The sequence below is a fragment of the Rhinoraja longicauda genome, chromosome 32 (genome assembly GCF_053455715.1).
Source record: "Rhinoraja longicauda isolate Sanriku21f chromosome 32, sRhiLon1.1, whole genome shotgun sequence".
NCBI lineage: Eukaryota > Metazoa > Chordata > Chondrichthyes > Rajiformes > Arhynchobatidae > Rhinoraja > Rhinoraja longicauda.
Window position 1 is genome coordinate 15,273,496 of NC_135984.1, and position 26,341 is coordinate 15,299,836.

At 38.0% G+C, this 26,341-nt stretch overlaps 1 protein-coding gene across 15 annotated transcripts in view; it reads left to right on the forward strand.

Annotated features, from left to right (window-relative positions):
- The window catches only part of LOC144608748 (protein Aster-B-like), a 395,300-nt gene that overhangs the window by 143,889 nt on the left and 225,070 nt on the right, over positions 1-26,341 (forward strand). For 10 of the 15 annotated variants that reach the window (XM_078426805.1, XM_078426795.1, XM_078426797.1 and 7 more), the window contains one exon: positions 10,136-10,213. The exons of 1 other annotated variant lie outside the window; for it this stretch is intronic. In XM_078426805.1, coding sequence (XP_078282931.1) covers positions 10,136-10,213 — 78 coding nt within the window. Of the gene's footprint in view, positions 1-10,135; positions 10,214-25,202; positions 25,221-26,341 lie in introns of those variants that run through there. 4 more of the 15 variants (XM_078426806.1, XM_078426796.1, XM_078426803.1 and 1 more) reach the window with 2 other exon arrangements.

Here is a 26,341-nt window from a genome sequence, read left to right on the forward strand (position 1 = left end):
TGGTAACTCAAATTTATGCTGGTAAATTTGCACACATCTGTCTGAAAATTCAGTATACCTTCTCAACAGTTATATCATATAGTTAAATGTAAATGGTGTCATGAATTTGATCTCTGCAATGTATTTGCATTTCAACACATTCAACAAATATAGTATTCACATTTCTACTTCCTGATTGAAGTTAATATATGTGATCATTTAACTTTTGTACCTAGTTGATGTCCAATGTATTCAATTGGCAGCAAAATCTTTCCAGAAAGCAGAAATGTCAAAAATAAAGTTTTCACGTAATGAAATATAATGTAAATGATATATAATGACTTTTGACTGGTGGTTAGGTAAAATCATGTTAACTCCCATCCTGTGCTTGCTCTCAAGAGGGAATAAAGAATAAACCTCGAGCTCTTGGTTCCTGTGTTTCAGACAACAATGGGTAACCTTTAGATATCTCCAGTCAACGGACACACTGCTTCCAAATGCTCTAAAGCAGTTTAAAACAGTAAATAGATTTTGGGAACGGCTTTATTTGCAACTGAAATTACAATAGTGTATTGCATCAGGAATGGGACAGTAGGGGGCCATCCTGTATATCATAGAAGTTTTTGTTACGACGAGTAGCTGATTTCAGTTCGTTGCATAACATCTAATAGTTTTTTTCTCTAACATGAGTATCAATCCATTTTAATAATTAGATTTCACTGTATGGGAGCTTTGTTAAGGATCAGAATCATGGTTTTGTTCAACATTTTAGATGGAATGCGAGAGGCAGCACACCATGTCCTGCATTTTAGAAAGTAGCTTTCTTGAGTGGGGGATATTTACTCATGCACACATCTTCACGCCATGTTAGTTATCTGATTTGGTTATCTACTTGGCTTTTGAAAACAAACGCAGTAGCATTTGGCTGCAAGTGATGCATAAAGTAGCTAATTAAGGCGAGATATATTCATTTTTATAGCATCCCAGAATAGCTTCTGAATTTCTTGATATTTTGAAGGAAGCAAATGGTTCTTCCCCTTCAGTAATATTTTTTTAGGAGGGATTCCTTTCCACATTTTTCATGCTCCACTAGTCTCAGCATTTACAAAATCCAGCCAAGCAAATGATATGATTGTGCTTTCTATTGTAATATGAAACAAATGCTAGCTTATTCACAGAGGGTTTGTCGTTATATTCTTCTAATTCCCCCCTCCCCCAAAATGTAGATGAATGTTTGCAGAAGCCAGTGGTGATGAGTGGACAATTTTTCAGTTTGCATGAGCAATCTAAGATCATGAACCGGATATAGAGTAAAATTTCCACTCATCTTCCGTGCCAATTCCTTAACTGCTGCATCAGAAACGTATTCACCTCTCTGTGTAGCTTTTAATATTTCTCGTAACAGCCAGGTGTTGACATCTACCAATCGAATGAGAATTGGAAAGAAAACTTCCTTCCGGCAAAGAATTTGCTCAATAAATGTTTGATCTAATGTGATGTGCATACTATATTCAATATGGTTAAATATGTGTCATCCAAATTGTACCATAGCTATACTTATATCCTTAATTTGAATAATTTTGGATGTGGTTGTAATTTTGGAAAGGTATCTCAGTTAAAATAATATAAAGACTTTCAAATTACCTAGAATTTTATAGAATTTGCTGAAAAGAACAATTTCAGCATCTGGGTGTGTTAGGGTAAGCCTCCACTTACCACTGCACAGAGTTGTGATGTGGAATAAATAGAATTAACATTGATCTTAATCATTGATGCATTTTCGCAACTTTTATGTAATGGATTCAAAAGATCTCTAAATCTAACAAAAAAAAATCTAAATCTAAAAATCTAAATCTAATTGGACCATTTGTTTGGACCACCAAATCTAATTGGTTGCTCTAAATACTGATTTTGCTTATGTAAGTTAACTGATACTTTGAATCAGGTTTGCTGAAAGTATTCTTGAATTATGAAAAATTTATAGTGCAAGATATCTATTTGGCCCATTGTACTCATTGAAGAAGAGCTGCCAGCCTATTTTCACAACCGAAAGATTGCTTTTGAGTTTAGGACATTGAATGGTTTGGCATTGAATGTTGTGTTTCTACTGTTGGCAAGGTGTGAAGTTTGAATTACAAATCTGGTTTAGTTTTTGTTGCTTGTTTCCAATGATGAATTCACACACTAAATTTGTATTGTTGGTGCAAAGCTAAAAGTCCTTAAACTTAATGTATAAATCATGAGTGAAAGTTTAAGCTAAATTTTAGTTGAAATTTGGAGGTTATCACCTGCACTAAAAGCAAAGTTATGTGGAAAAAGAGTTATTATTGTTCTGACTATGAATCTATTTACAACGTCTAGACCTTTTTGCATGATGCACTGCATGCTACTAATGCTTCTTGAAAGGTTCGAAATGTTGATTAATATAAAAATGGCATAAATGCATGTATACATTGGGTATGCAAGCAAAGAATTTCACTGTGCCTAGTCACATGTGACAATAAAGTATTCCATTCCTTTCCATTTCATTATATTGAAACCATTCCAAGACTTTGCGTGGGTTTTCTCCGAAATCTTTGGTTTTCTCCCACACTCCAAAGACATACAGGTATGTAGGTTAATTGGCTTGGTAATTAGCCAATTAGCTAATTATAGGATAGTGTTAATGTGCAGGGATCGCTGGTCGGCCGAAAGGGCCTGTTTCCGCACTGTATCTCTAAACTAAAAAACTAAACGAAACTGTTCTTTAAATAGATTAATACTCTACATTATTATTTTTGAACATACTACTGGCTTAAAAAAAACTATCTGTAATGTTTTGCTTTAAAAAAAGATGTGTTTTAACACCGAGCCTTTAACCACTTCCATCAAAACTCTGTGTTGCAATTAATTCACATGTACTGCTGCATTGCATCAGTAACTTAAAATTCTGGAGTATCATCAGAGTCCTAGCAGATTTTTTGGCACATGCAAATGTATTTCTTTTGAAAAATTGAGCAATGGGAATTGATAACCGAATTTCCATTGTGTGTCTGCAACTATATCCAAAAATGTTCTGTAGTCAACTCTTAACTTTTTTCTTGACACATGTAAATTATTTTTCTAGTTAGAGTTTTAAATCCATCTCTAAGTGCACTCTCTATCAACGAGGGCCACTTCTTAATTTTCTGAGAAAAACATTCTTCTACTTTAATTATCTGGTAACATGGATGCTGCATCTTGTTGAAGTTGGGTAAGTGGTGCTTAATATTTAGTGTGGAACATTAGACTCGGGTTGCAGATATGAATATTCCAGCTTCAAAAGCAGTGAGTGTGCTTCTAAGTTCAGAAGGTTGGTGTTTTTGACCCCATTGTATCTTACGTTTGAATTAAAGTAAAAATTAAATATTTGATAGATACTAGTGTTATATTTTGGAAGCTATATGGAATCTTTGTGATAGAAATTAAATCACACTTAAATGTTCATTGGTATTGTACTGCCATAAAATTAAATTGATATTTATTTGGTTGGCAGATGTTTTTACGTTTAGGTTTATTATAGTCGACTGTACTGAGGTATAGTGAAAAGCTTTGTTTTTTCTCATGCCATCCAATCAAATTAGATACTATACATACCACACAATCGTCAAACTCAAATACAGTAGGTAGAGTGAGGAGAAAGCCATGGGGGCAGAATATAATTTTCTGCATTATAGTGCAATAGTTTCAGAGACAAAGTCCAATACCCTTAACGAAGTAGAGGAGAATTGATTGTACCTCCGCTTATTGGACTGTTCAGAAACCTGATAACAGGGAAAGAAGCTGATCATTAGTTTGCTTTCAGGCTTCTGTACCTTTTGCTCAACGGGAGCAGGGAGAAGAAGGAATGACCAGGTTGGGAAGGGTCTTTGATTTTATTGGGTGCTTTCCCAAGCAGCGTGAAGTATAGATAGTCAGTGGTGGGAAGTCTGGTCTCTGTGAAGGACTGGGCTGCATCTATAACTCTCTGTCATTTTTGTGGTCTTGAGAAGAGCGGTTCCCAAATGCCTGCTGCAGTGCAACCCAATAGTAAGTTTTCTATGGTGTATCTGTAGAAGTTTGGAAGAGTCATTGGAAACATGCCAAATTTCCCCACTCTCTTGAGAAAGTAGAGGCATTGGTGTGCCTTCTTGCCTGTTGCATTAATGTGGTTGGTCCACAACAGAATGTTGGTAATATTTACGCTAAGCAACATGAAGCTCTCAATGCTGTAATATGGATACATTACGTCAGAATGGATAATTATGTCAGAATAATGTCACTGGTCTCTTCAAGAAGTCTCTTTTGCATGGGAGAAATATAATGGCAAATTCACACTGTTTAGTCGAACTGTTTAGCTTTTTTCAAATTCTTTCTTTATTCTTGGGATATTAATAAGAAATGCCAGTATATTGTTGTTCATCCCTAGTTGTTCTTGTGAGGATGTTGGCATTCTGTTTGAATGTATGATGGTAAAGGTGCTCTTAGATAGTTGTTAGTAACGCAGTTCTAGGATTTTAACTTGGTAATACCAATATATTTTCATGCCAGAAATATAAATGTGCATTTGGTTTAGGCTAATGAATAATTTGCTGTTTAATGAGACTACTATGTTTTCAATGGTGCTAAGCTTCCTGAGCTTTGTTGCAATTGTAAACTTCCATGGAATTGAGAGCTGGATGCCACTTTGCCTACTTGGGCTTATAGATAATAGATGTTATTGAAAATTGATCCATGGATACAAGTTCAGTTTGCACCTTTGACAGTGCTTTAGAAATAAGAGAGAAATTCCAAATTTTGATACCGAGTTGTATCAGTTCCCCAACAATAAATCTGTTTATTGCAATAAAATAAACAGATATCGTCAAAGTGATAAAAAGTAAGGAAAAACTAATGAAGAAAAATGGCATATCAGGCTATCAAAATTCATTTAAAAAGCATTCAACTTGGTTCATTTCAATTATCCTTGGTAATCTTGTTTCTGCAACTTGGGGCGGCACAGTGGTGCAGCTGTAGAGTTGCTGCCTTACAAAGACCTGGGTTTGATCCTGACTCTTAGTGCTGTCTATACAGAGTTTGTACGTTCTCCCTGTGACAGCATAGGTTTTTTCCGGGTGCTCCGGTTTCCTCCCACACTCCAAAGATGTATGGGTTTGTAAATTAATTGGCTTCTGTAAAATTGTAAATTGTCCCTAGTGCTAGTGTATGGGGGTGATTGCTGGTCAGCATGGACTTAGAAGGGTCTGTTTCCATTATGTAACTCTTAAGTCTAAAGTCTTTGGGTATATCTTTCACATCTGTATAGTCTGATGTTGTGAATGGTTGTGCACGCCTGCATTATCTTTGCACTGCGCATCAGTACACTAGATTTGTACATCTGCTTCCTAAAGTACGAGAATGCATCTGCCAACTTGTGCAACAGGTACTTCCCAAGTAACAGTAAAGATTGCAGATACTAAGAACGCTAAGATTCTGAGCAAAGGTCAATGCCCTAAAATGTTAACTGAGTTTATTCCTTGGCAGATACCTTCTGACCTGTTGAGTATTTACAGTTTTTTGTTTTTATTTTGTACTTCCAAAGCTTGTGAAAAAAGCCCGTTAGTGCTAATTTTACACAGGAAAACACGTTCACTATTATTGTTTGCACATAAAGAACCTATGGACCACAAATTCAGTAATTGTTTTACTTGGGGTGATGACAGTTACGTGGATTATTAGGAGAAAACTTTATTTGCTGAATTGTACGTTTTTGATTACATCCGTTTAATCTTTCATCTAGATATTGACACTGAGGTCATGAAAAATGCATAATATATAATAGCGAAGCAAAATATGCTTGAATCTGGAGCAAAGAAACAAACAACTGGAGGAACGCAGCGGGTCAAGCAGCATTTGTGGAGGCAAAGGGAGCCTTGATGCAGGGTCAACTCAACTCAGGGTCAACTTAGGTTTTCTCCTAATGATCCACGCAAGAGTCATCAGCCCAAGTAAAACAATTATTGAATTGGTGGTCCATAGGTTCTTTCCCTCCCTGATGCTGCTTGACCTGCTGAGTTCCTCCAGCCATCTGTTTTTGTTACAATAGAAAATATGTTGGACCAATGATGATCATGAAAAGAAAATTTTCATTTTCAAGTAAAGAGGACATTTTAGTAGCCCTTACATAAAAGGTGGATCAGTTGTGGGAACAAAGAAGTTATACGTTCTAATAGGAAGTGAGGATGAACTTGCTTGTGCAGTCACCTCCTGGCATCTGCACCTTTGTTATCCAGATGAAAATTTTTGTCAAGAAAGCCTTGGCGGGCGAATTGCTGTGGTGCATTTATAAATGATATACATAGCTGCCACAGTATGCCGGTATTGTAGGAAGTGAATGATTGGTATCAATCTAGTCACCGCCTCCCATGATTTGTTTTATTGTCTACCGCCACACAGTGGGAGTTTTATGGTTTAATTTGGTTGTTGGTAATATCATTAAATATCAAGGTGAGGTTGTTTGCATTATTATTTCACATGGCTGTCACCTTGCACCTATATTGCTCGAATAAGTCATTGCCATATATCACCCCAAACCAGAAAAAGTTTCTGACGCTTCCCACAGATTGGTATGAACAACTTTATTAGCTGCATGATACCATTGTCCACAACACCTTCCATTACTTTGCACATATTTGATAAGAAAATGATGAAGCATGCACAGCAGTGACTCATTAAGTCTGCTCTGTCATTGCTTCCCAAACCTATGAGTTTGATCATCCTGAAGACAAGGGCAAGAGACAACTGGAAACTGTGCTACCTTCAAGTTTCCTTCCAAATTGCACACCATTCTTTTACTCACTGATCCTCCCCAGCTTATAAATGCCTGGTTTATATGCAGCCTGTAGCTATGAAGAAGTGTTTGGGAGACTGATGGGATGGATTTGCAGGCTACTCTGGGGCTGCCAACATCTTCTACCTTGTGGGAACTCCTTATTGTACAGAATTGTGGGTGTACCTTTACTACGTGAATTGCAGTTTCCTAAGAAGGTAGTCACCGCCAACTTGTCAAAAACAGTTAAACTAAATGAAGGCTTTGCAAAACCACTCTCAGCCCAAAAGAGACTGCCCCAAGTTCCTCCATCCTACTGTCTTTCTCCTCGGTAAAAACAGAGGAGAACTACTCACTGAGGACCTTGCCCATCTCCTGTAGCTCCGCACAGGTGACTGCTTTGATTCCTGAGAGGTTCCACTCTCTCTCTAGTTACCCTTTCCCCCCTTATTGCTACCCACCATTGCTATCTCCTGGCCCCTTTTTGCCCTTCTGATTTCCTTTTTCAGTTTACTCCTTAATTCCCAAAATTCCTCCAGGGATGCACTTGATCCCAGCTGCCTAAAAAGTCTCATGCATCCTTCTTGTTTTTGACCAATGCCTCAATTGACCTCATCAGCCAAACATCCATACGTTTGCCTAGTTTGCCCTTCACTCTAACAGGGACGTACATATCCTGAGCTTTTGTCAGCACACTTTTAAAAACATCCCACTTGGCTGATGTTCCTCTCCCCTCAAATAACCTGCTCCAGTCAACTTGAGCGAGACCTTCTCTCATACCCTCATAGTTGCCCCTACTCCAGTTGACCATTTTAACTCGTGGGGCCTCTCTGTCACTATCCATAAATATCTTAAACCTAATCGAACTGTGGTCACTGTTCTCAAAGGCACCTCCACAAACACTTCATTAACTTGCCCTTCCCAATACTAGTAGACCCAGTGTTGCCCTCTCATGTGTGGAGGGCCTCTACATACTGCTTGAGAAAACTCTCCTGAACATACCCCATATAAACCCCGCTGGCAGCAGTCACAGCTGGTATACAAATCAAATTGGAGCCTGGCTAACTGATTAGAGCTTGTTGGAATAACTGCATTTGTCTGATTTGAGTCAAGTGTGTATTTTGAAAAAATATGTGTGCTTTGGCTTGGTTGTGCTAAGCTTGTCAGGTTCAGTAATTTATCTAGGTCAGGATCATTTTATTTTGTACAATTTGGTGTTTGAAATTGTTATAGGTGGTTGAGACTGCTATTTTCAGTTTGCGTTTTAACTTTATCGCTGGACAGATTTCTAACCAATTTTATTTTCCAATTTATCACATGTGGGTAACGTTTATGGACAATGCTGACATCTGGTGGAAGTTCTCATAGTGATTATTTTGTGCAATGAATGACAGGCATTTACAGAGAATATAATGAATGGTGACGACCAATTCAGGATAACTAGTTACTTTTATTTCAGAACTCTGTTAGCATTTAAACTGGTTATCATAACGCATTTACTTAGTTGCATTAAGCTGGATAGTGATTCAGCTTGTGCAGTTCAAGTCGATGTTATCAAACATTTTAAGGCACATATCTAGGTAGGTTCAGATATTCTGGGTCTTAATTTTTTTTGGTCTCTTTAGTAGTCACGACAGTGAAACAAAATGTGTATCACAGCCGAGATGTATTCAGTCCTTGTGACCCCGTGCCTCTGTTCCTTGGATATTTTCAAGCAGGTTAAATTTTTAGTCAAGAGAATTATTTTAAATTTCATGTTCATAAGAGATAGGAGCAGAATTGGGCCATTTGGTCCATCAAGTCTACTCCGCCAATCAATCATGGCTGATCTATCTTTCCCTCTTAACCCCATTCTCGTGTCTTCTCTCCATTATCCCTGACACCCACACTAATTAAGAATCTACCTATCTCTGTCTTAAAAATATCAATTGACGGCCTCCACAGATTCACCACCCTCTGACTTAAGAATTTCTTCCTCATCTCCTTCCTCAAGGAAGGTTCTTAAATTTTGAGGCTACGACCTCTGGTCCTAGACTCTCCCACTAATGTAAACATTCTCTCCACATCCACTGTATCCAGGCCTTTCACTATTTGGATAAGTTTCAATGAGGTCCCCCCTCATCTTTCTAAACTCCAGCGAGGAGAAGCCCAGTGCTGTCAAACGCTCATCATATGTTAACCCACTCATTCCTGGGATCATTCTCATAAACCTCCTCTGGACCTTCTCCAGTGCCAACACATCCTTCCTCAGATATGGGGCCCAAAATTTTGATTTCATAATAATCCAGCTACTGGAAATCTAAAATAAATCCAGAAAATGGTGGAAATACTCAGTAGGTCAGGCAAAATTTATGGGAGAAGAAATAGTTAACATCTCAGATCAGACTCTTTATCCTTTCACAAACCCTGCCTAACCTGCTGCGTGTTTTCACCATTTTCTGTTTTTTAAACTATGCTATACTTCTGTTTAACTTTCTGTGCATTGACATACTTGTTCTTAAATGAGCTGGTTCAGATCCCGTGCTCTGATGGAGTACCATTTAAATGAAAAATGGACTCTGTTTTGTTCTCCCGTGAATACTGTCTGACCTGCTGTTTTCACTGATGCTTATTATCTAATCTTCAATCTGGCATATTGTTGTTTTTATCCTTAACAGATATTTTCAAATCTTTGTAGTGGATATCCAGTAGATGTATTTTAGATTTGTGGCCTTGATTTTTTTAAAACATGGAATCTCCAAAGGATGAGCTTGGAGAGAAACTGTTAGTGCCCAGCTTCCCAAAAAGCAGGGAAATTTTGACAGCAGCTTGCAGATTTTTGTGCTTAATTGCACACCTGCATTTGCTCGAAGCTGATATTTGGTTTTCTTCTAACAGTAACTGTTGATGGACTTTTGGATGGACATAAACATTTGAGCGGTCTCAGTTAGACTGTAAAATCACACGAATGCCTATCCCAATGTAACTGATCTACTAGTTTAGAAAATAATAATCAAATAAAACACTGTACTAAAAAACATTGCCCATAGATCTCCAAATTTGACTTGAGTGCTACCAAATACAGTGATTAATTATGGCACATTGACAATGTATATAAATAGCTTATGCTGTGCCAAGCTTTTTTTAATTGCAATAAAGTGTTTTTATTCTGTCAACCATTTAATTCTTAAAGATAAGCATGGAAAATTGCTGTTTATTCAGTTAGAGAGTGATAGGTTGAAGGTGTTGAGGGAGATGGGCAATAATTCCTGATGCCAAATATTCAGATTAAAAGCAAGTTGATTTAAGAAAATACTGAAAATGTCTTGCTGCTCTTGCTATTTGTGATTAATGATTTTTTTTCATCTTTAGTAGCCAACAGAGCAGTCAACAAAGCAGCCATGATGATGACTCTTCTCGGTTCCTGACTCCATATATTCGAGAGGAAAGGTAAGCATTGGCTCACATGTTGCTTAAGTTTAATTATTGTGAAATCTATTTACTTATTAGCATGTTGTTGATATCTGGCTGTTGTGTAATGCAGAGAAATAATTTATTTGGAGAACAGAACAAATTTTAATGATGCATGTTACCATATAAGGGCTGTGTTTGAATCGTGTGGGTCCTGGTCTATATTATAAAATGTCCTAGTGACCGAGGACTTGAATTTGTTAAATAGCATTCGTCTATTGAGATGGTACATTCTGAAAGAATGAATACATTTTTTTGGAATTGAGACAAAGCTGAAATAGGAAATTGGTTTTGAAGTTGCTTCTAATAGCAGAATTTACAATCACGAGAATATTTTCATGATATTCTTTCAAGAAAATAAACTATTCACAACTCGTCAATAAATGAGGAAGTGCAATAAAAAGGAGGCAGCGATAGGAGACCACAAAGGAAAGGTAAGGATTAGTAATGGCAAATAAATGTATTTCTTCTTCAGGATGAAAATCTGTAATCGTTTTTAGTTGACAGAGGTTGAGACGATTTGTTCCTGAGTGATTGATGAGTGTAATTTTACAGTCTGGACTATAACGTGTGACACTCCATAATTCCATTGAAATTTAAAAACTTCCAACACCAACAAGAACACAAAAAGCTTTGGGTCTTGGATTCTGGGTGCAGCAGACTTGAGCAAATGACTTATGTGGGCAGGTAATGCTCCCAAATCACTGCTCTTGAGCCATGCTGTTCAGTCTAGCCTTCTACTGGGAACCTGCCTTCCAGAAATTTACTGTCCAAAGACGTACAGGTATGTAGGTTAATTGGCTGGGTAAATGTAAAAATTGTCCCTAGTGGGTGTAGGATAGTGTTAATGTGCGGGGATCGCTGGGCGGCACGGACTTGGTGGGCCGAAAAGGCCTGTTTCCTGCTGTATATATATGATATGATGATATGATATGTGCTGAACAGCACTATTGGGCCCATTACAATTTAGATGACCTGTGTCAGCAGGACATCATTCCCAGGTTCATGACAATGATCCCAGTTAATAATTGAATAAAAGTAATATTAAATTTTGTTGCACCCTTAACGTGCCAAAGCGCACACGCGTTAAACAATTAAAAAAACATTGAAACTAACAGCATCATAGAATTGTATAGCGCAGAGAGACTCGTTTCTCCACTATGTCCATGTCGACCTTTTTGCCTTTCTACACCAATTCCATTTACCTGTATTAGGACCATTTTCTTCTATGCTGTTCATTTTTAAATATCTATACAAATACCTCTTTAAGTGCATAATTGTTTGTGACTCCACCACCTCTTCTGGCAGCATATTCCAGACATGCACCATTCACAAAATAAAAATTACCCCTGAGAGCGCTCCTAAAACTCCGACAAATCACTGTGATTGAAAGATACAGCATGGAAACAAGCCCCTTGGTGTACCGAGTCCTTCTGACCATTCACGTTAGTTCTGTTTTATCCCACTTTCGCATCCACTCCCTAAACACTTGGGATAATTTACAGAGGCCAACTAACTGGCAAACCCGTACTTCTTTGGATTACGGGAAGAAACTGGAGCACCCGGAGACAACACACAGGCAACACCTGAAGTCAGGATCGAACCCGGGTCTCTGGAGGTGTGATGCAGCAGTTCTAACAGCCGTGCCACTGTGCTGACCCTCAAACTTTAAAGCCATGTCCTCTTGTTTCAGTGAGTAAACTTCCCTGTGTAAGAACTCGCTAGGACTAAAAGTTCTTACTATCCCATTGTATACTGATCACTTTTTAGTTGATATACCCAAAGGTGTCTGGAAACCAGGAATCCCATGGGAATTGGGAGGGGGAAATTGAAGAATTCGTAGCATAGAAATGGAGGTTCTGGGCCATTGATCTGGGCGATTACTCACAAAAGCTTGCATTTTGCTGCACAACCATCTGTCAGTATCTAATATTTGTATAAGATGGTTTGTTCGTTAAGAGGCCTTAAAATGAGCGTATGAAAATCAAATGCTATAACCTATAAAGACATAAGGAACTGCAGATGCTGAATTTCGTGTGTAATACAACGTGCTGGTGTAACTCAGTGGATCAGAAAGCAAATTTGGAGGGCATGTTTTAGCGACGTCATCTACCCATGCCCTCCAGAGATGATTCCTGACGCGATGAGTCACACCAGCTCTTTGTGTTGTAACTTATAGTTCATATTTTATGCATACATCTAATATGGATGCAGAAAGCTCCATATACTTCATCGCGTGGTTTGTATTCCTGATGAAAGGTTGTGCACGTTTTGATCAAAAACATTTCTTACTTGTAAGGAAGATGTCAATGTCAATAATGCTGAGGTTAATAGTGTTCACCATTATTAAATGGCAAATTCTTGCAACCACACAAATGCAATTCAATATGACCGTCAGATTTGCCGTCTGAATTGTTCACATCTCTAAAGACAAAGAGACTCAATATTAAAACATATGATAATGCTGAAATTGTAGTATATATGTAAATATAACGAGAAAATGAAGAGATATGCACTTTCAAAACAAATTGGCACTGAAAATAACATTTCACAACATGCAGTGTCGTTTTTTTCCAACATAGATGTAAATAAAAAGATAAACAAACATTATTTTATTTTTTATTGCTCTCTCTTACACTCTCACCTTCCCTGCCCGACCCCTTGCTTGCACCCTCTCTGTAAATTGTCCCCATACCCCTTCCTTTCTCAATCTATCTTGATCACGATTGTACTCAATATTTTAACATTTCCTGATTTAGACTGCACAGTTCATCAAGTATTCAGAATCCTTCTTAGCCCTCAGCCATCATTCTTCAGGGAGGCTTAGGGAATGAAAGGATTTTATCTGGGACCAATGGCTGGATGATGGGGCTGCTTGGCTGTATTTCATTCTGGTTGGGGGAGATAGTTAGAATCCTTCTTCTGAAGCAGTACCCTGGAGGTGAGGATGATTTCATGTTATTCCATTTACTGACAGGTGAATGCCAGTGCATAAATTGTTTTAACATCGAATGACTGCAGTGTATTACCACGGCATTAACAGAACACGGTCTTGGTCCAGTGGGAAAGAAAATAAACTCTAAGCATAAACAAATGCATTCTTAACACATCTGCTCCCTTTTAGCCCCTCCCCTCATCCTGATCCCTCCCTCAACCTCTCATGTCTTCCTTTTCCTAACTGCATTCCTTTGTCTATTCCGTTCCTCACAGGTGCACCATCTCATCTTCATTTCCCTTCACTCGTCTCTTTCCCCCTTGGCATATTCCCGGTTACTATCCTCTTCACTTCCACTTGTCTCCCTTACATGTACCCCATCTTGGCCTCCCACTACTGCTGACCTCTAAATGTTGCCATGCATAAGGAGAAGAATGTGTTCATGTTGGAGAAAGATGCAGCCATTTAGGTTACTCCTGCTTCTCGGCTCTCAGCCCATTATCTAATAGTTTTCAAGGTCTTCAAGTGCTCATCTAGGTGCCTTTTAAATATGATAAAAGTGTATTCTTCCACCACTCTTTCAAGCTGTGGGTTTGCCACTTCCTGGATGGAAAAATGATCTCATCAACGTTTCTTCAGCGATTCTGCCATTTACCTTAAAGCTACATGTCCTCGTTATCAATTCCCTTCCAAGAATACTAGTTCCTTTATGTGCATCATTCCTTGCCCACTTCTAGTTTCAGTTAAATCTCCATTTTGTTTTTTTTTGCTTGAAAGAAAATGATGCCTATCTCATAAGTCTCTCATTATAATTTTCCAGCCGTGAATGTAGATTCATAAATTTCTTGGTACCTAATTTAATAGTGTATTGATCAAACTGTGCATGTGAATGTTTAATACAGGGTATAGTCTCCCTAATGTTGTATTCTGCATTTCAGAGGTAATCACATGTATCCAATGTATTTATTAGCTACTTTATCAAACCGTTCTACTACCTTCACAGATTCTTAGCCACATTCAAAAAGTTCTTTATATTCCTCCTACACATAGTATTCTACCATTGGTGTTCATCCAAGATGTCACACCTTCCTACAATCTATAATTTTATTCCTATCAACCACACACTCAATTTTGGCATTATTGGCAAACATTTCAATTTTGACCCCAACATTTAATGTACACCATTAAATGTTTGAGCTGCTATTGACTCCTGAGAAACTCTGTTACATAAGGCCTCGAGTAATGGAAAGTCCCGTTGATTCTTTGTCCCACAGAGCTAATTTTTTAATCCAATTTGCCTCTTGCCCTTAGATCTCATGAGCTTTGACTTTCCCGACCATCTTGTCAAGTGGGATTTTATTAAATGCCTTGATGGAATCCATGTAGCTATCATCAGGTGTACTTGTTATAAGCTATAGATAGCTTAATCAATTTAATTATACAGAACCTTTCTTTAATCTATGCTGGCAGTGCATGTTAACTTATCTCCAAGGTCCAACTGAGGTTGTGAGATAAAAAAAGAACAAGGTAGAGAAAATTGCATAAAAGCAATTCTGATATGGTTATTCGTGGAAATTTGGGAATGTCAGTGAATGGATTTGTCTCCGGGAGAGAAATTCATTTAGATAAACATTTTTGTATACTTTCTGAAGGCATTTCGTACTCTGTTGCCTTGTGCTCCTTTGAGAACTAGCCTCTGCTCCTCCTTAGCCCTCAGCCATCATTCTTCAGGGAGGCTTGAAAGGGTTTTATCTGGGACCAATGAGGGAATGAAAGGGTTTTATCTGGGACCAATGGCTGGACGATGGGGCTGCTTGGCTGTATTTAATTCTCGTGGGGGAGATGCACATCCTCGATCCAGTCTTGGGTTTAAATGTCTCCCATTTGCCAATTGTCTCTCACGAGCCAATTAGCTAACTCCCTGAAAACTCTGTGGGCTGCCCCCCCCACGGCCACCATTTTCTCTACGATCTGACAGTTGGTAAGTTGGACCTACATGCATTGAATCCTCCTTAAGCTCTTCAGTTGAGTTACTGCTGTTGTCTGAATACTTTTTTTTCATTGGTACATCAGCTGTCTGAAACAAAGTGTTGGACTGTGGGTTACAGTGAGAAAACTAGTAGGTATGGGAATGAACGGATGGTACTGGACAGCGATGTCCTGATCCAAAGCATTGCCATTACGGTCAAATATTGTGGAATCTGCTATATTTATGAGCTTCCAATTAAGGTTGGGCTTTGCCTATGCCTCTGAACAGTTGCATCAAAAATTTTAAGTGACTTTGAAACAAAAAAAGCAAATGCTGGAAATATTTCACTGGGGAGGTTCATTCCTTATTAAATTAAATCCAGTGCCATAATCTCTCTTGTTGGGTTTGCTCCAAACCAATTCAAAAGCTGTCCTGAACGACCTGAAAAATATAAAGAATTATCTAGGGTTGGGAAATCAAATTTATTTTCCCAATCTTTTTCTCAATACAGCACAATTGAAAATGATTTTGGTATTTGCATACTTTCATACCTTCGTAACCGTATTAGTTAGTATATGTCAGCATTTTAAAAAAAGAAGAAGAATTGTTTGAGGTTTCTGAGAATCTAGTTGTCCTCGGAGATTTAAAAATACATTTAAAATACTGTTTATGTATGTGCTGTTATGTTTGTGTACCATTGCATGTTCGTTTCTTAGTATCTGAACTGATGTACAGCACTTTGGTCAACGTGGGTTGTTTTTAAATGTGCTATACAAATAAAATTGACTTGACTTGACTTGAGAAATTCATTCTGTGCACTATCTTTAGCACTATTCTTTGAGCAAAAGTCAAACATATTACTGCTGACACTTTCTGAGTGACTTTCCTTTCAACAAAAGGTGGTGGTAGTATGGAGACTTATGGAGACTGTTCTCAGCTTTCAGTGGTTCTTTCCTTTCACTGTTTCAGTAAGCAGAATGATGTTTATAATTTTGTATATAAGTAGCACTGGAGTCTGAACGCTCCACTTGGAACAAACATTTTTGAGTTAAGTTTGATCTGAGTAGCAAAAAATCATTAGAAGTAGATCTATTTCTTCATTATATATTTGTGCTTTTTGGTTTCTGATTCTGGATATCTTGCCTGCAAGCACTGTCTTTTTCTCTGAAGCAATGAGCATTTTGTCCTTTTTAGATTTCTATTTTGAATGATGGATGATCGCCTGAATCACCAAATTTGAAAATATTAGGTAATTTACTGATTTATATGGATGTTTCTTTGAAATGTGTGGTTAGTTGGAGATTGGGTGGTACTATGCAACTCTTTGGTAATGATGACTATCACGGGGTCTGGATATAGTTATTAAGCACCATTTCCATCCTTTACAAAACTTTTATAATTCAAACTAAAGTATTCTTTGCATCTCCTTCCCCCAAGATTTTTTCTTTCTTTCTAAGGAACAAGAATCTGTGTGTCTGGATCTAAATAGCATAGCACAGGAAACCAACAGTGAACAGAGATTTTTGCGTTCTTTTAGTACTTAAGGTGACTGTCATTTTCACAACAGAAAAGGACAAAAGCCAACGTAATTTTTATTTGAATGGTTGTTTACAGATAGGAATAGGTAAATGAACAAGTAATAATACTGAGCAAGGGAAGATAAAACTTATAGTCTGAAGAAGGGTCTCGACCCGATACGTCACCCATTCCTTCTCTCCCGGGATGCTGCCTGACCTGCTGAGTTACTCCAGCATTTTGTGAATAAAAAAACTTATAGTCATATTGTTTCACCATCTAGATTGAAGTCTTGTGCCCCATTGGGTAATAAATGGGGAGGGGAAAGTAAAAATATTTTAGTGAGTACCTTATTGCATTACTTTTGATGTAAGCCTTTTAGAATCTCCACTGTTATCTCTTAAATGTTACAAGAGCACTGGTCAGAATTTGATATTTTAGTGCATTCCGCAGGTAATTCCCTATAGCTGGTTCTGGTGAGTGTAACCTGCGGGGGAATTACGGCAACAATTTAAATAGGTTTTGTTTGTAATTGGCACTACATCTTTTTTCTTTCAAGCCCCACGATCATTAACAGAGTTGTGAGGTTGGATTGTTGGCCATTTGAAATGCTTTGCGATCGTCTTTAGATTTGACTATCTATAAATTCAAATTGACAAATCTGGGAAAAGTGGGATAAATGCCTTTGTGGCTCTAACCTAGACATTTCAGAAACATAACCATAGTATAATTGTAGGTAGACACAAAATGCTGGAGTAACTCAGTGGGACAGGCAGCATCTCTGGAGAGAAGCAATGGGTGACGTTTCGGGTCGAGACCTTCAAACTGAAGTCTTCGATTTAAACCAGCATTTGCAGTTCTTTCCTACACATAGTATAATTGTACTTCAGCAGAATGTGGGATTTTTGTTATTGATGTGATGGAAGTATTATGTTTGCATTGAAATTTGCAGATATATGGCAACTGAATTTAAGGGATACTATTGTCAGTAAAAAAATAGGAAAACCTATTTCGTTTTGCAATCGAATGCTCACATAACCTTAATAGTATTGGAAGGGAATCAATATAATACCAACCCTATCCCTAATGCATAATAATTAACAGCATTCCAAGGTATCAGTTTTTGGAGACTGTTAACAATGTGGAGATTGTTCCACTTGTTTGCGCAAAAAGCAAAAAACAATGCAGATCCTGGAAATCTGATTGATCTAAAACGTCTCTTGATCTCTACTTGTCCATCCATACATGTTGGCTGACCTGAATATTTCCAGAATTTACCATTTTCAGTTTATGCGAGTTTTCTATATTGTAATCTTTAAGCTCTTTGATTTCTGCCTTTAGCATTTACTTAGTTTAGCTTATTCTCTCTGTACTTTTATGAAAACGATGAGCTTTCAAAAAAAAGTTGTCAATTTGTGTTTGTTATAATGAGGACTGATCTTTGTTTAGATTTCGGTTTATTATTGTCCCATGTACCAAGGTACAGTGAAAAGCTTTGTTTTGCATGCTATCCAAACAGATCAGATGTACCATACATAAATAATATCAAGTCAAATCCAAGTACAGTAGATAGAGCAAAGGGGAAGATACAAAGTGCAGAATATAGTTCACATTGTGTGCTTCAGTTGCACAAAATCCAATGTCTACAATGAGGTAGAGCTGAATTGGACAGTATACATTTGCTCATGGAAGGACAACCCAAAAGCCGGATAAAAGAAGCTGTTCCTAAGTCTGTAAAGTGTATTAAAATGTCCTGGGGTTATTGAAGGTGTTGTACAAGTCCAACTTTTTTTCCCCTTTAATAATAACTGGGATTGGTGTGCATTCTGAAGGCAAAGAAGAATCTTGATGAAATAATTTGATTTCAAGTACTCTGAAGAGGCAAGCATCAGCCTCAGAAGAAGTTTTGTTTAGAATATTAATGATCTGAGTAGCATGTAGGCACTTGAATGGAGTTTGTATATCCCCATGGCAGCTGTTCAATGTCTTTACAGTGACATTGATTAAACTTTCGGGTGGTGCTGCATATTCAGACTCGACTTACAACTCTAAAATTAGGAAGCGATCTCCCCTTGGGCCATGTGGTCTGGATATCGTTGATGCCAATTGGAAAAGGAAGTTGCTAATTGGAAAAGGAAGTTTGACAAAAAAGATTAAACTTTTTTAAGTGTTCCAGAAATTTAATATGAAATTGAGTAGTATTTTGAATTAAATAGATTTCCCCACTGGACTTTATTCCATTTTAAGAATTAAAGTGTGAACAACAAATGCATTGATACTTCCGGCTTCAAAATAGTCATAGATGTTGGAGATAGACATTGATGAGACAAGTTGATCAACCTTATCTAAATTAACTTATCACAAAGTATTGCTTATGTTTGAATTCAAGAGGAATCCTACAAGGCCCAATCTTTTATGAACTTGTTCCACGGTGCATGCTTTTTCTGTTTTGTCTGTTGATATGGTCTAGAATTTGCTGGGAGAAAGAAACAAATTCAAATCACTTGATGATATTAGTAGGTAATGAAGCTCAGAAGTTTGTGGTGAACAAGAGACAACTGATGAATTGTGAATCCTAGCAACCTACTGGATAAATATGTCTGCTCCATTATCGACCTTGCTTGAATTAGAGCTCAGTCTTAACCTATTTGTGAATATTAGAATAATGCTTCTGTTAGTAAAACAAATTCCCACAAAGTTTGGGTGGATATTCACTCACCTATGAACTCTTTTGATGATGAAATTTCTCAGCTCTCCAGTTGGAAAAATAGGAAGAAATGAAACTGGTTCCTCAATCCAGCAGGCATTAAATTGATGTCAGGGGATTTGAACATTCTGAATATACACATCTTGAATCAAACGTAAGCAAGTAGGACTAGCGTAGATGGTTGGATGGGAAAGTTGGGCTAAAGAGCCTGTTTCCGAGCTGTAAGACTCTGTGACCTTAAGAATATATTGACCATGAAATGTTATTTTGGCTCTAAGGGTTAATTTACAAGGGGATGAATGCATAATTCCCTGACATTTGGAAGGTTAAAGGCTACCCAAATCATCAACATGTTAAGGGCAGGTAGAACTATCTTCTCTGATTGACGCGTCTCGATCTTGGGTATTTATTTTTAAAATTAGTGTTAGAATTGTTTTGGTTTGAAATTCAGAAACTCTCCTTCACAAAGAGTGACAGACATTTTGAAACACTATTCCACAAAAGGCAGTTAATAGCAAGCCAACTGTTAATTTTTACATGTGAGATTGATAGATCTTTGTCGATTAAGTGCATAGGGAACAAAGGTGGCTTTTTGGATTGAATAAAGTCCTCAAGTAGAAACACAGGTTTAACATATGTAATGATTTACTCCCATTTTTATTTTATTTTTCTGAATCCTACCTACCTTTCCTTCGTTTAATTCATTCTCCCCAAGCAAATTTGATCCTGACTTTCTCCCATTTCCTTCACTGTCGTTCCTCTGTTTCCTTTTATTTATCAGTATCCCAAATAATATCTCTTCATTACCATGTTCTTATCGGTGTACCCTGGAGGGATGAAGAAAGAAGTTCAGCAAGACATGGTGCTTTGGTCCACTTCTACCAACTCCTCAAGCATATGTATTTATCTCTTTCTGCAGTGTTAATCCAATTCTTCGACTTCCTCTTCAGATACAGTTCATCTTCAGCTCCTTCTGTGTTTTCGGCATGAATAGTGATAACATCTAATAAGAGCCAACCTAGTCACAAGACCTCTGATAAAGAGAGAATTTCCAAAAAGGAAAAACCAATATCATACTTGAATATGGGATTTTTTCATTATGATTCATGTCGTTGTGTTTATTCTTTGAAGTTAATTGCTGTGATTAATTCTCAGTGAAGAAATTAACCTCCAAAAAAATTAATGCATTATGCCAGAAGTTAACTGAAATAAATTGGCATTAGATGTTGCTAAGTTTCTATATAATATCACTCAGATACTACATGGTTATGCATTAGATGACATTTAAACATTTATTCCATCATTACAGTATGAGAAAAACCATTTGGTAAACAGTTGATCTCCAAAAAAAAGTTGTTTATGGAACTGCGGCACAATGGTCCATTGCTGGAGCTGCTCTCCCACAATGCCAGAGACCTGCATTTGATCCTGACCGTGGGCGCTGTTTGTGTGGAGTTTGAATGTTCCCCTTGTGACCACTTGGGTGTCCAGGTGTCCAATTTCTCCCACGTCAAAGAAGTGCAGGTTTGTAGGCTAATTGGCCTCTGTAAATTGCCCCTAGTGCAGGGAGAGAGTGCAGGGAAACAGGGATAACATCGAACTAGCGTGAATACATGATTAATGGTTGGTGTGCCAAAGGGCCTGTTTCAGTCAATAGACAATAGACAATAGATGCAGGAGGAGGCCATTCGGCCCTTCGAGCCAAAGTCGATCTTTCAATCAATTCAATCAAAAGGTTGTTCAAATAAAAAGAGATGAAATTAATTAATGAATATAAACTGAGGCTAGTCTCAAAGTGTGGGGAAAGCTGATTCACTAATGTCCTTCAGTGGACAACTCAGTAAGTCTATTTGAAACAAAGACATTTTCAGCACAGTGGGGGTGTTTAGAGAGCTGGCAAAAATATAAAAATACATTGGCTGAATTGGCTTCTTTCTGCATCGTATATATATGATTCAAAGAAAGGAAAACATACTCTTTGAGATACAATTGTATGAAAAAAGTGACTGCATATGGAAAAAGTGGCTGTACTTTGTGATCTGTTTTGGATATGAAATTTGTGATTTTCATGTATACACCGTGTAATGTTGAGACCACTGAACTTGCTGGCAGTATTCAGTGCATCTTCACGTTGGACCTTGTATTGTGCTTGATCTGCAGTTCAATTTTCCATTTCAAATATACCCACACCAAAACTACTATTGGTTCTTAGCAAGGGATAAGGGAAACGAGAGATATAGACGGTGATGTGGAGAGATAAAGAACAATGAATGAAAGATATGCAAAAAAGTAATGATGATAAAGGAAACAAGCCATTGTTAACTGTTGTAGGGTGAAAATGAGAAGCTAGTGGAACTTGAGTGAGGGAGAGAGAGAGAGAGAGAGAGAGAGAGGGAATGCCGGGGCTACTATCCCTCCCCCACCAGATAGCCCTGGTATTCCCTCTCTCTATCCCTACCCCCCCAACAATAACCTGTTTCCTTTATCATCGTAACTTTTTTACATATCTTTCATTCATTGTTCATTATCTCTCCACATCACCGTCTATATCTCTCGTTTCCCTTATCCTTAACCAGTTTGAAGAAGGGTCTCGACCCAAAACGTCACCCATTCCTTCTCTCCAGAGATGCTGCCTGTCCCGCTGAGTTACTCCAGCTTTTTGTGTCTATTTTCGGTTTAAACCAGCATCTGCAGTTCCTTCTCGCACATTGGTTCTTAGCCAATGTCCTGCTTCTTTTTTCAAACTCTCACACAGCTTCCAGTTGTGTTCTTATTTTTCACTGATTGCTGATACTTTGTCTCCTTTATCAACCTCTCAATTCTTGTACTTTCCTTTGAGTGCCTTCAAAGTTTTGCAAGTGACATCTTTCAGCCCTGTTTCCCTGATTCTGTGCCTTCTCTGACTTTGTAATCCTCATTGGTAGGATGCAGGCAACAGGGACTATTCATGGATTCCTGCCGTCTGCTTCTTTGTTACCAAAACTAAACTGTACTGAAGGCTTTCTGGACATAAGAAATATTATACAAATGCGTTGAGGAAATGAATAGTTATTTTTTTTTAATCCGTGCTGCTTTGATGTTTTCAATTCAAGTCAAGATTATTTGTCACATACATATACAAGATGTGCAATGAAATGAAAGTGGCAACACCTGCGGATTGTGCTAAACTACAAAACAGAATAGAAAAACAAACAATGTTAACACAAAAAATAAATTAATACAGTAAATTAAATTAGTCCCTGGTGATATGAGAGTTAACAGTCCTGATGGCCTGTGGGAAGAAACTCCGTCTCATCCTCTCTGTTTTCACAGCGTGACAGCGGAGGGGTTTGCCTGACCGTAGCAGCTGGAAGAGTCTGTTGCTGGGGTGGTAGGGGTCCCCCATAATGTTGCTGGCTCTGGATCTGCACTTCCTGATGTATAGGTCCTGCAGGAGGGCGAGTGTGTCTATTTTAGTAGCTGAGTGGCACAAGACTTTAGTAGTAGCCGAATGCACTACTCTCCACAGAGCCTTCCTGTCCTGGGCAGAGCTGTTCCCAAACCAGATTGTGATGTTCCTGGACAAGATGCTTTCTACAGCCCCAAACTAGAAGCACTGAAGGATCCTCAAAGACACTCTGAATTTCCTCAACTGTCTGAGGTGGTAAAGGCGCTGCCTTGCCATACTCACCAGTACGGCAATGTGCGTTGTCCATGTCAGATCCTCTGTGATGTGGACTCCCAGGTATTTAAAGCTGCTCACCCTATCCACAGTAATCCCATTTAACTCCAGTGGTGTGTACGTCCTCGGATGTTGAGCCCTTCTAAAGTCTACAATCAGCTCCTTAGTTTTTGTGACATTCAAGAGGAGGCTGGTGTCCTGACACCAGAATGCCAGATCAGCCACCTCCTCCCGGTAGGCCTTTTTATCGTTATCGGAGATCAGGCCCACCACCACAGTGTCATCAGCAAACTTGATGATGGAGTTGGAGCTGAACCTGGCCACACAGTCATGTGTGTACAGGGAGTACAGTAGGGGGCTAAGGACGCAACCCTGGGGGGATCCTGTGTTCAGGGTGAGGGGGTTAATAGTATGTCTCCCCATCTTGACCACTTGGGGCCTGGCGGTGAGAATGTCCAGGACCCAGGCACACAGGGGAGTGTTAAGCCCCAGTTTCAGCAGCTTCTCAGCCAGTCTGGTGGGGACTATTGTGTTGAAAGCTGAACTAAATCAAAAGCTGAACTAAACCAAATAAACTGAAAAGCATCCTCACATAGCCCCCCTTCTGGCTGTCCAGATGCGAGAGAGTGGTGTGCAGAACCTGGGAGACCGCATCATCCGTGGATCTGTTCGGACAGTATGCGAACTGCAGCGGGTCCATATTGCGAGGGAGGAAGGCACAGATGTGGTTCTTGATCAGCCTCTTGAAGCATTTCATGACCACCGAGGTGAGGGCCACCGGTCGATAGTCATTCAAACAAGCTGGAGAGGCATTCTTTGGCACTGGTACGATGATGGATCTTTTGAAGTATGCAGGGACCATGGACTTGGCCAAGGAGAGGTTGAATATTGTGGTGAGCACTGGAGCAAGCTGAGTGGCACAAGACTTTAGTACTCGCCCAGATATACCTTCTGGGCCTCCAGCTTTCCTCGTGTTCACACGCGTCAGAGCCCTCCTCACGTCGTGCTCGGACACCGAGAATGTGTGCACATCCCCAGTGGTGGATCCCCCTCCAGCCTCGCTAGCCATACTGATCGACTGAGAGAAATGTGATGTGTAGAATGGTTTTCAAATGCTACAGTTCATATTTGTGAAATTTAAATTCTTCCTGTTTTAAATATATAACAAATTATTTCAGTTTATGGTTTTGGAGGTAATTTGTACGTGTCTTAGGTTTTGGATTCATACAATTGTTTATCCTATGGGGAATTTCCTTTATGAAGTGATTATATATAAATTTAAATAATTTTGTTTGCCAATTCTAAATATGTCCAGTAGATTTCATGTAAATAATTTTTTTTTAAATCTTTAATTGATAGAGAAAGGGGAATAATTTGTTAAATATTTTGGATCTTGAGGCTTTACACAATGTGTGTGAGAGTTTGACTAAGCTTGTGAGTGTTGAGAAAATTATGCTCACTGCATAGGATTAAAACACACTGCAAAAAAAAATGCTTATCCACAATTGGGCCAACAGGAAGCTACGCTCAAAGGCTTTCACCTTACTTTGATTTTGCAGAAACAAATGTCTCTCCGTTGCTACAGGAAGGTCAGGTTTCCTAGTTATCCACTTCTACCATCTCAGTGTAAAATAATTGCAAATAATTGGGAATGAAAAAAGTATTTATTCTTCAAGTTGGATATGATTTGAAGCCAAGTCGTGCAGTCACTAATGGAGTCTGACATTCTACAGCACCGAAGAAAAGAGATACCTGAAAATATAGTTGTGCTGCTTCCAAGTCAGAGCATTTATGTGATCTTTGAAAAAATGCATTATCTTGAAACTGAGAGGAAAATTTACAATGTTTCTGAATACCTATTTTTTATATCTTGTTGGATTTATGACAGCACAAAAAATGCACATTATAGAGCTACTTGGCTACTTCTAGCTGTTGGGCAGGTTCATGTGAGTTGATTAATGATGTTTGAAAGAGAGAATGGGACATCAAAGTCAATTTCCTGTACGTCAGCTGTAAAACAGTGCTGCCATTTCCGTGTTTTTTCTCTTAGAAAACGACTGCCACTCAAAAAATCCAAGTAAGTTTTTAGACTGCTGTTTTGTTTTGTTGACCACACTTTGCAGAGTGTTTTCTTTTCTCAAGTGCCAGTTGCACGAACAGTAAAATGAATGGCCAAACATTGCTAGCAGGAACGGGATGGTAAGGTGAAAAATGTGTCTTTCCTTAATATCCTTGTTTTTATTTAATTGAATATGTAATTCAGACAAGTTCTCTAATCACTTTGCAGATAAATTAATGCAGAAAATAATTTGGCTTAGTTGTTTTATTTTGTTTTCAATATCCTCGCTTCTGTCTGCTCTTTCCTTTCTGTACAGTTTTCAACGATAAAAATGGAATGCTTATTTCATGCTCCTGAGGTGCACTGCTGAGTGGCCTGGAACAAAATAATATGTTAACACATTGTTCCTTCAACAAAAAAATATACTTTTTTGTTGAAGGAATAATGTGTTAACATATTATTTTGTTTTGTTGTGTATGCATTTGTCATGCCTACTGTTTCTAAGTAAACTAATTAAAACATTTAAATGAAATGTATATTTCCATATTTTTGCATTTGTTATATCAGATTTTATTTGATTAAAAGAAAATGTGAGAAAACTATTTCACAAAATGGAAATTACACGTGAGACAAGAAACAGCACCCAAAGTAATTAAAATATTGATGTAATAATTTTAAGATAGTATTTCATTTTCTTAAATTTGGCTCACTATAACTGCATTCGGTAAACACCTGGTGATCACACTTTTGCAAATGGTTGCAAATAAAATGGTTGCACAGTGCATTTGATAAATTGTTGATCAGTCAGCTGCTGTTGCTTCTAAAGTGAAAGACTCTGGTTTAATTCTACCTCAGCACACAATAAATTAAAACAAAACTTGCTAGCAGAGATGATCTCTTACTTCAATTTTGTATGTTAATTATTGTGTTCGTTTTTGACATGTCTGACGGATATTTAAACGATTGAAATAAAATAAAATCATGTCTTTAAATTTCTATTTTAGTACTTGACATTTTTTATTTACAGGCAAAAATAAAGTGTAAATAAATATGGGAAAATTGTATATATAATCATCTGAAAGTGAGTTTTTATTTTCTTGGTGGTCTAAATTGTTATGTTAAAAAATGTGAAAGGAAGTCTAGTATTAGATTGAGAGGCAGAAATTGGGTTCGTATTGAATGTTACCCAGTAGTTACAGATGAATTTTTCAAATGTGGTTGGGAATTGGAATTCTGAGAGCCTTCCTGAGAGCTGGCAATC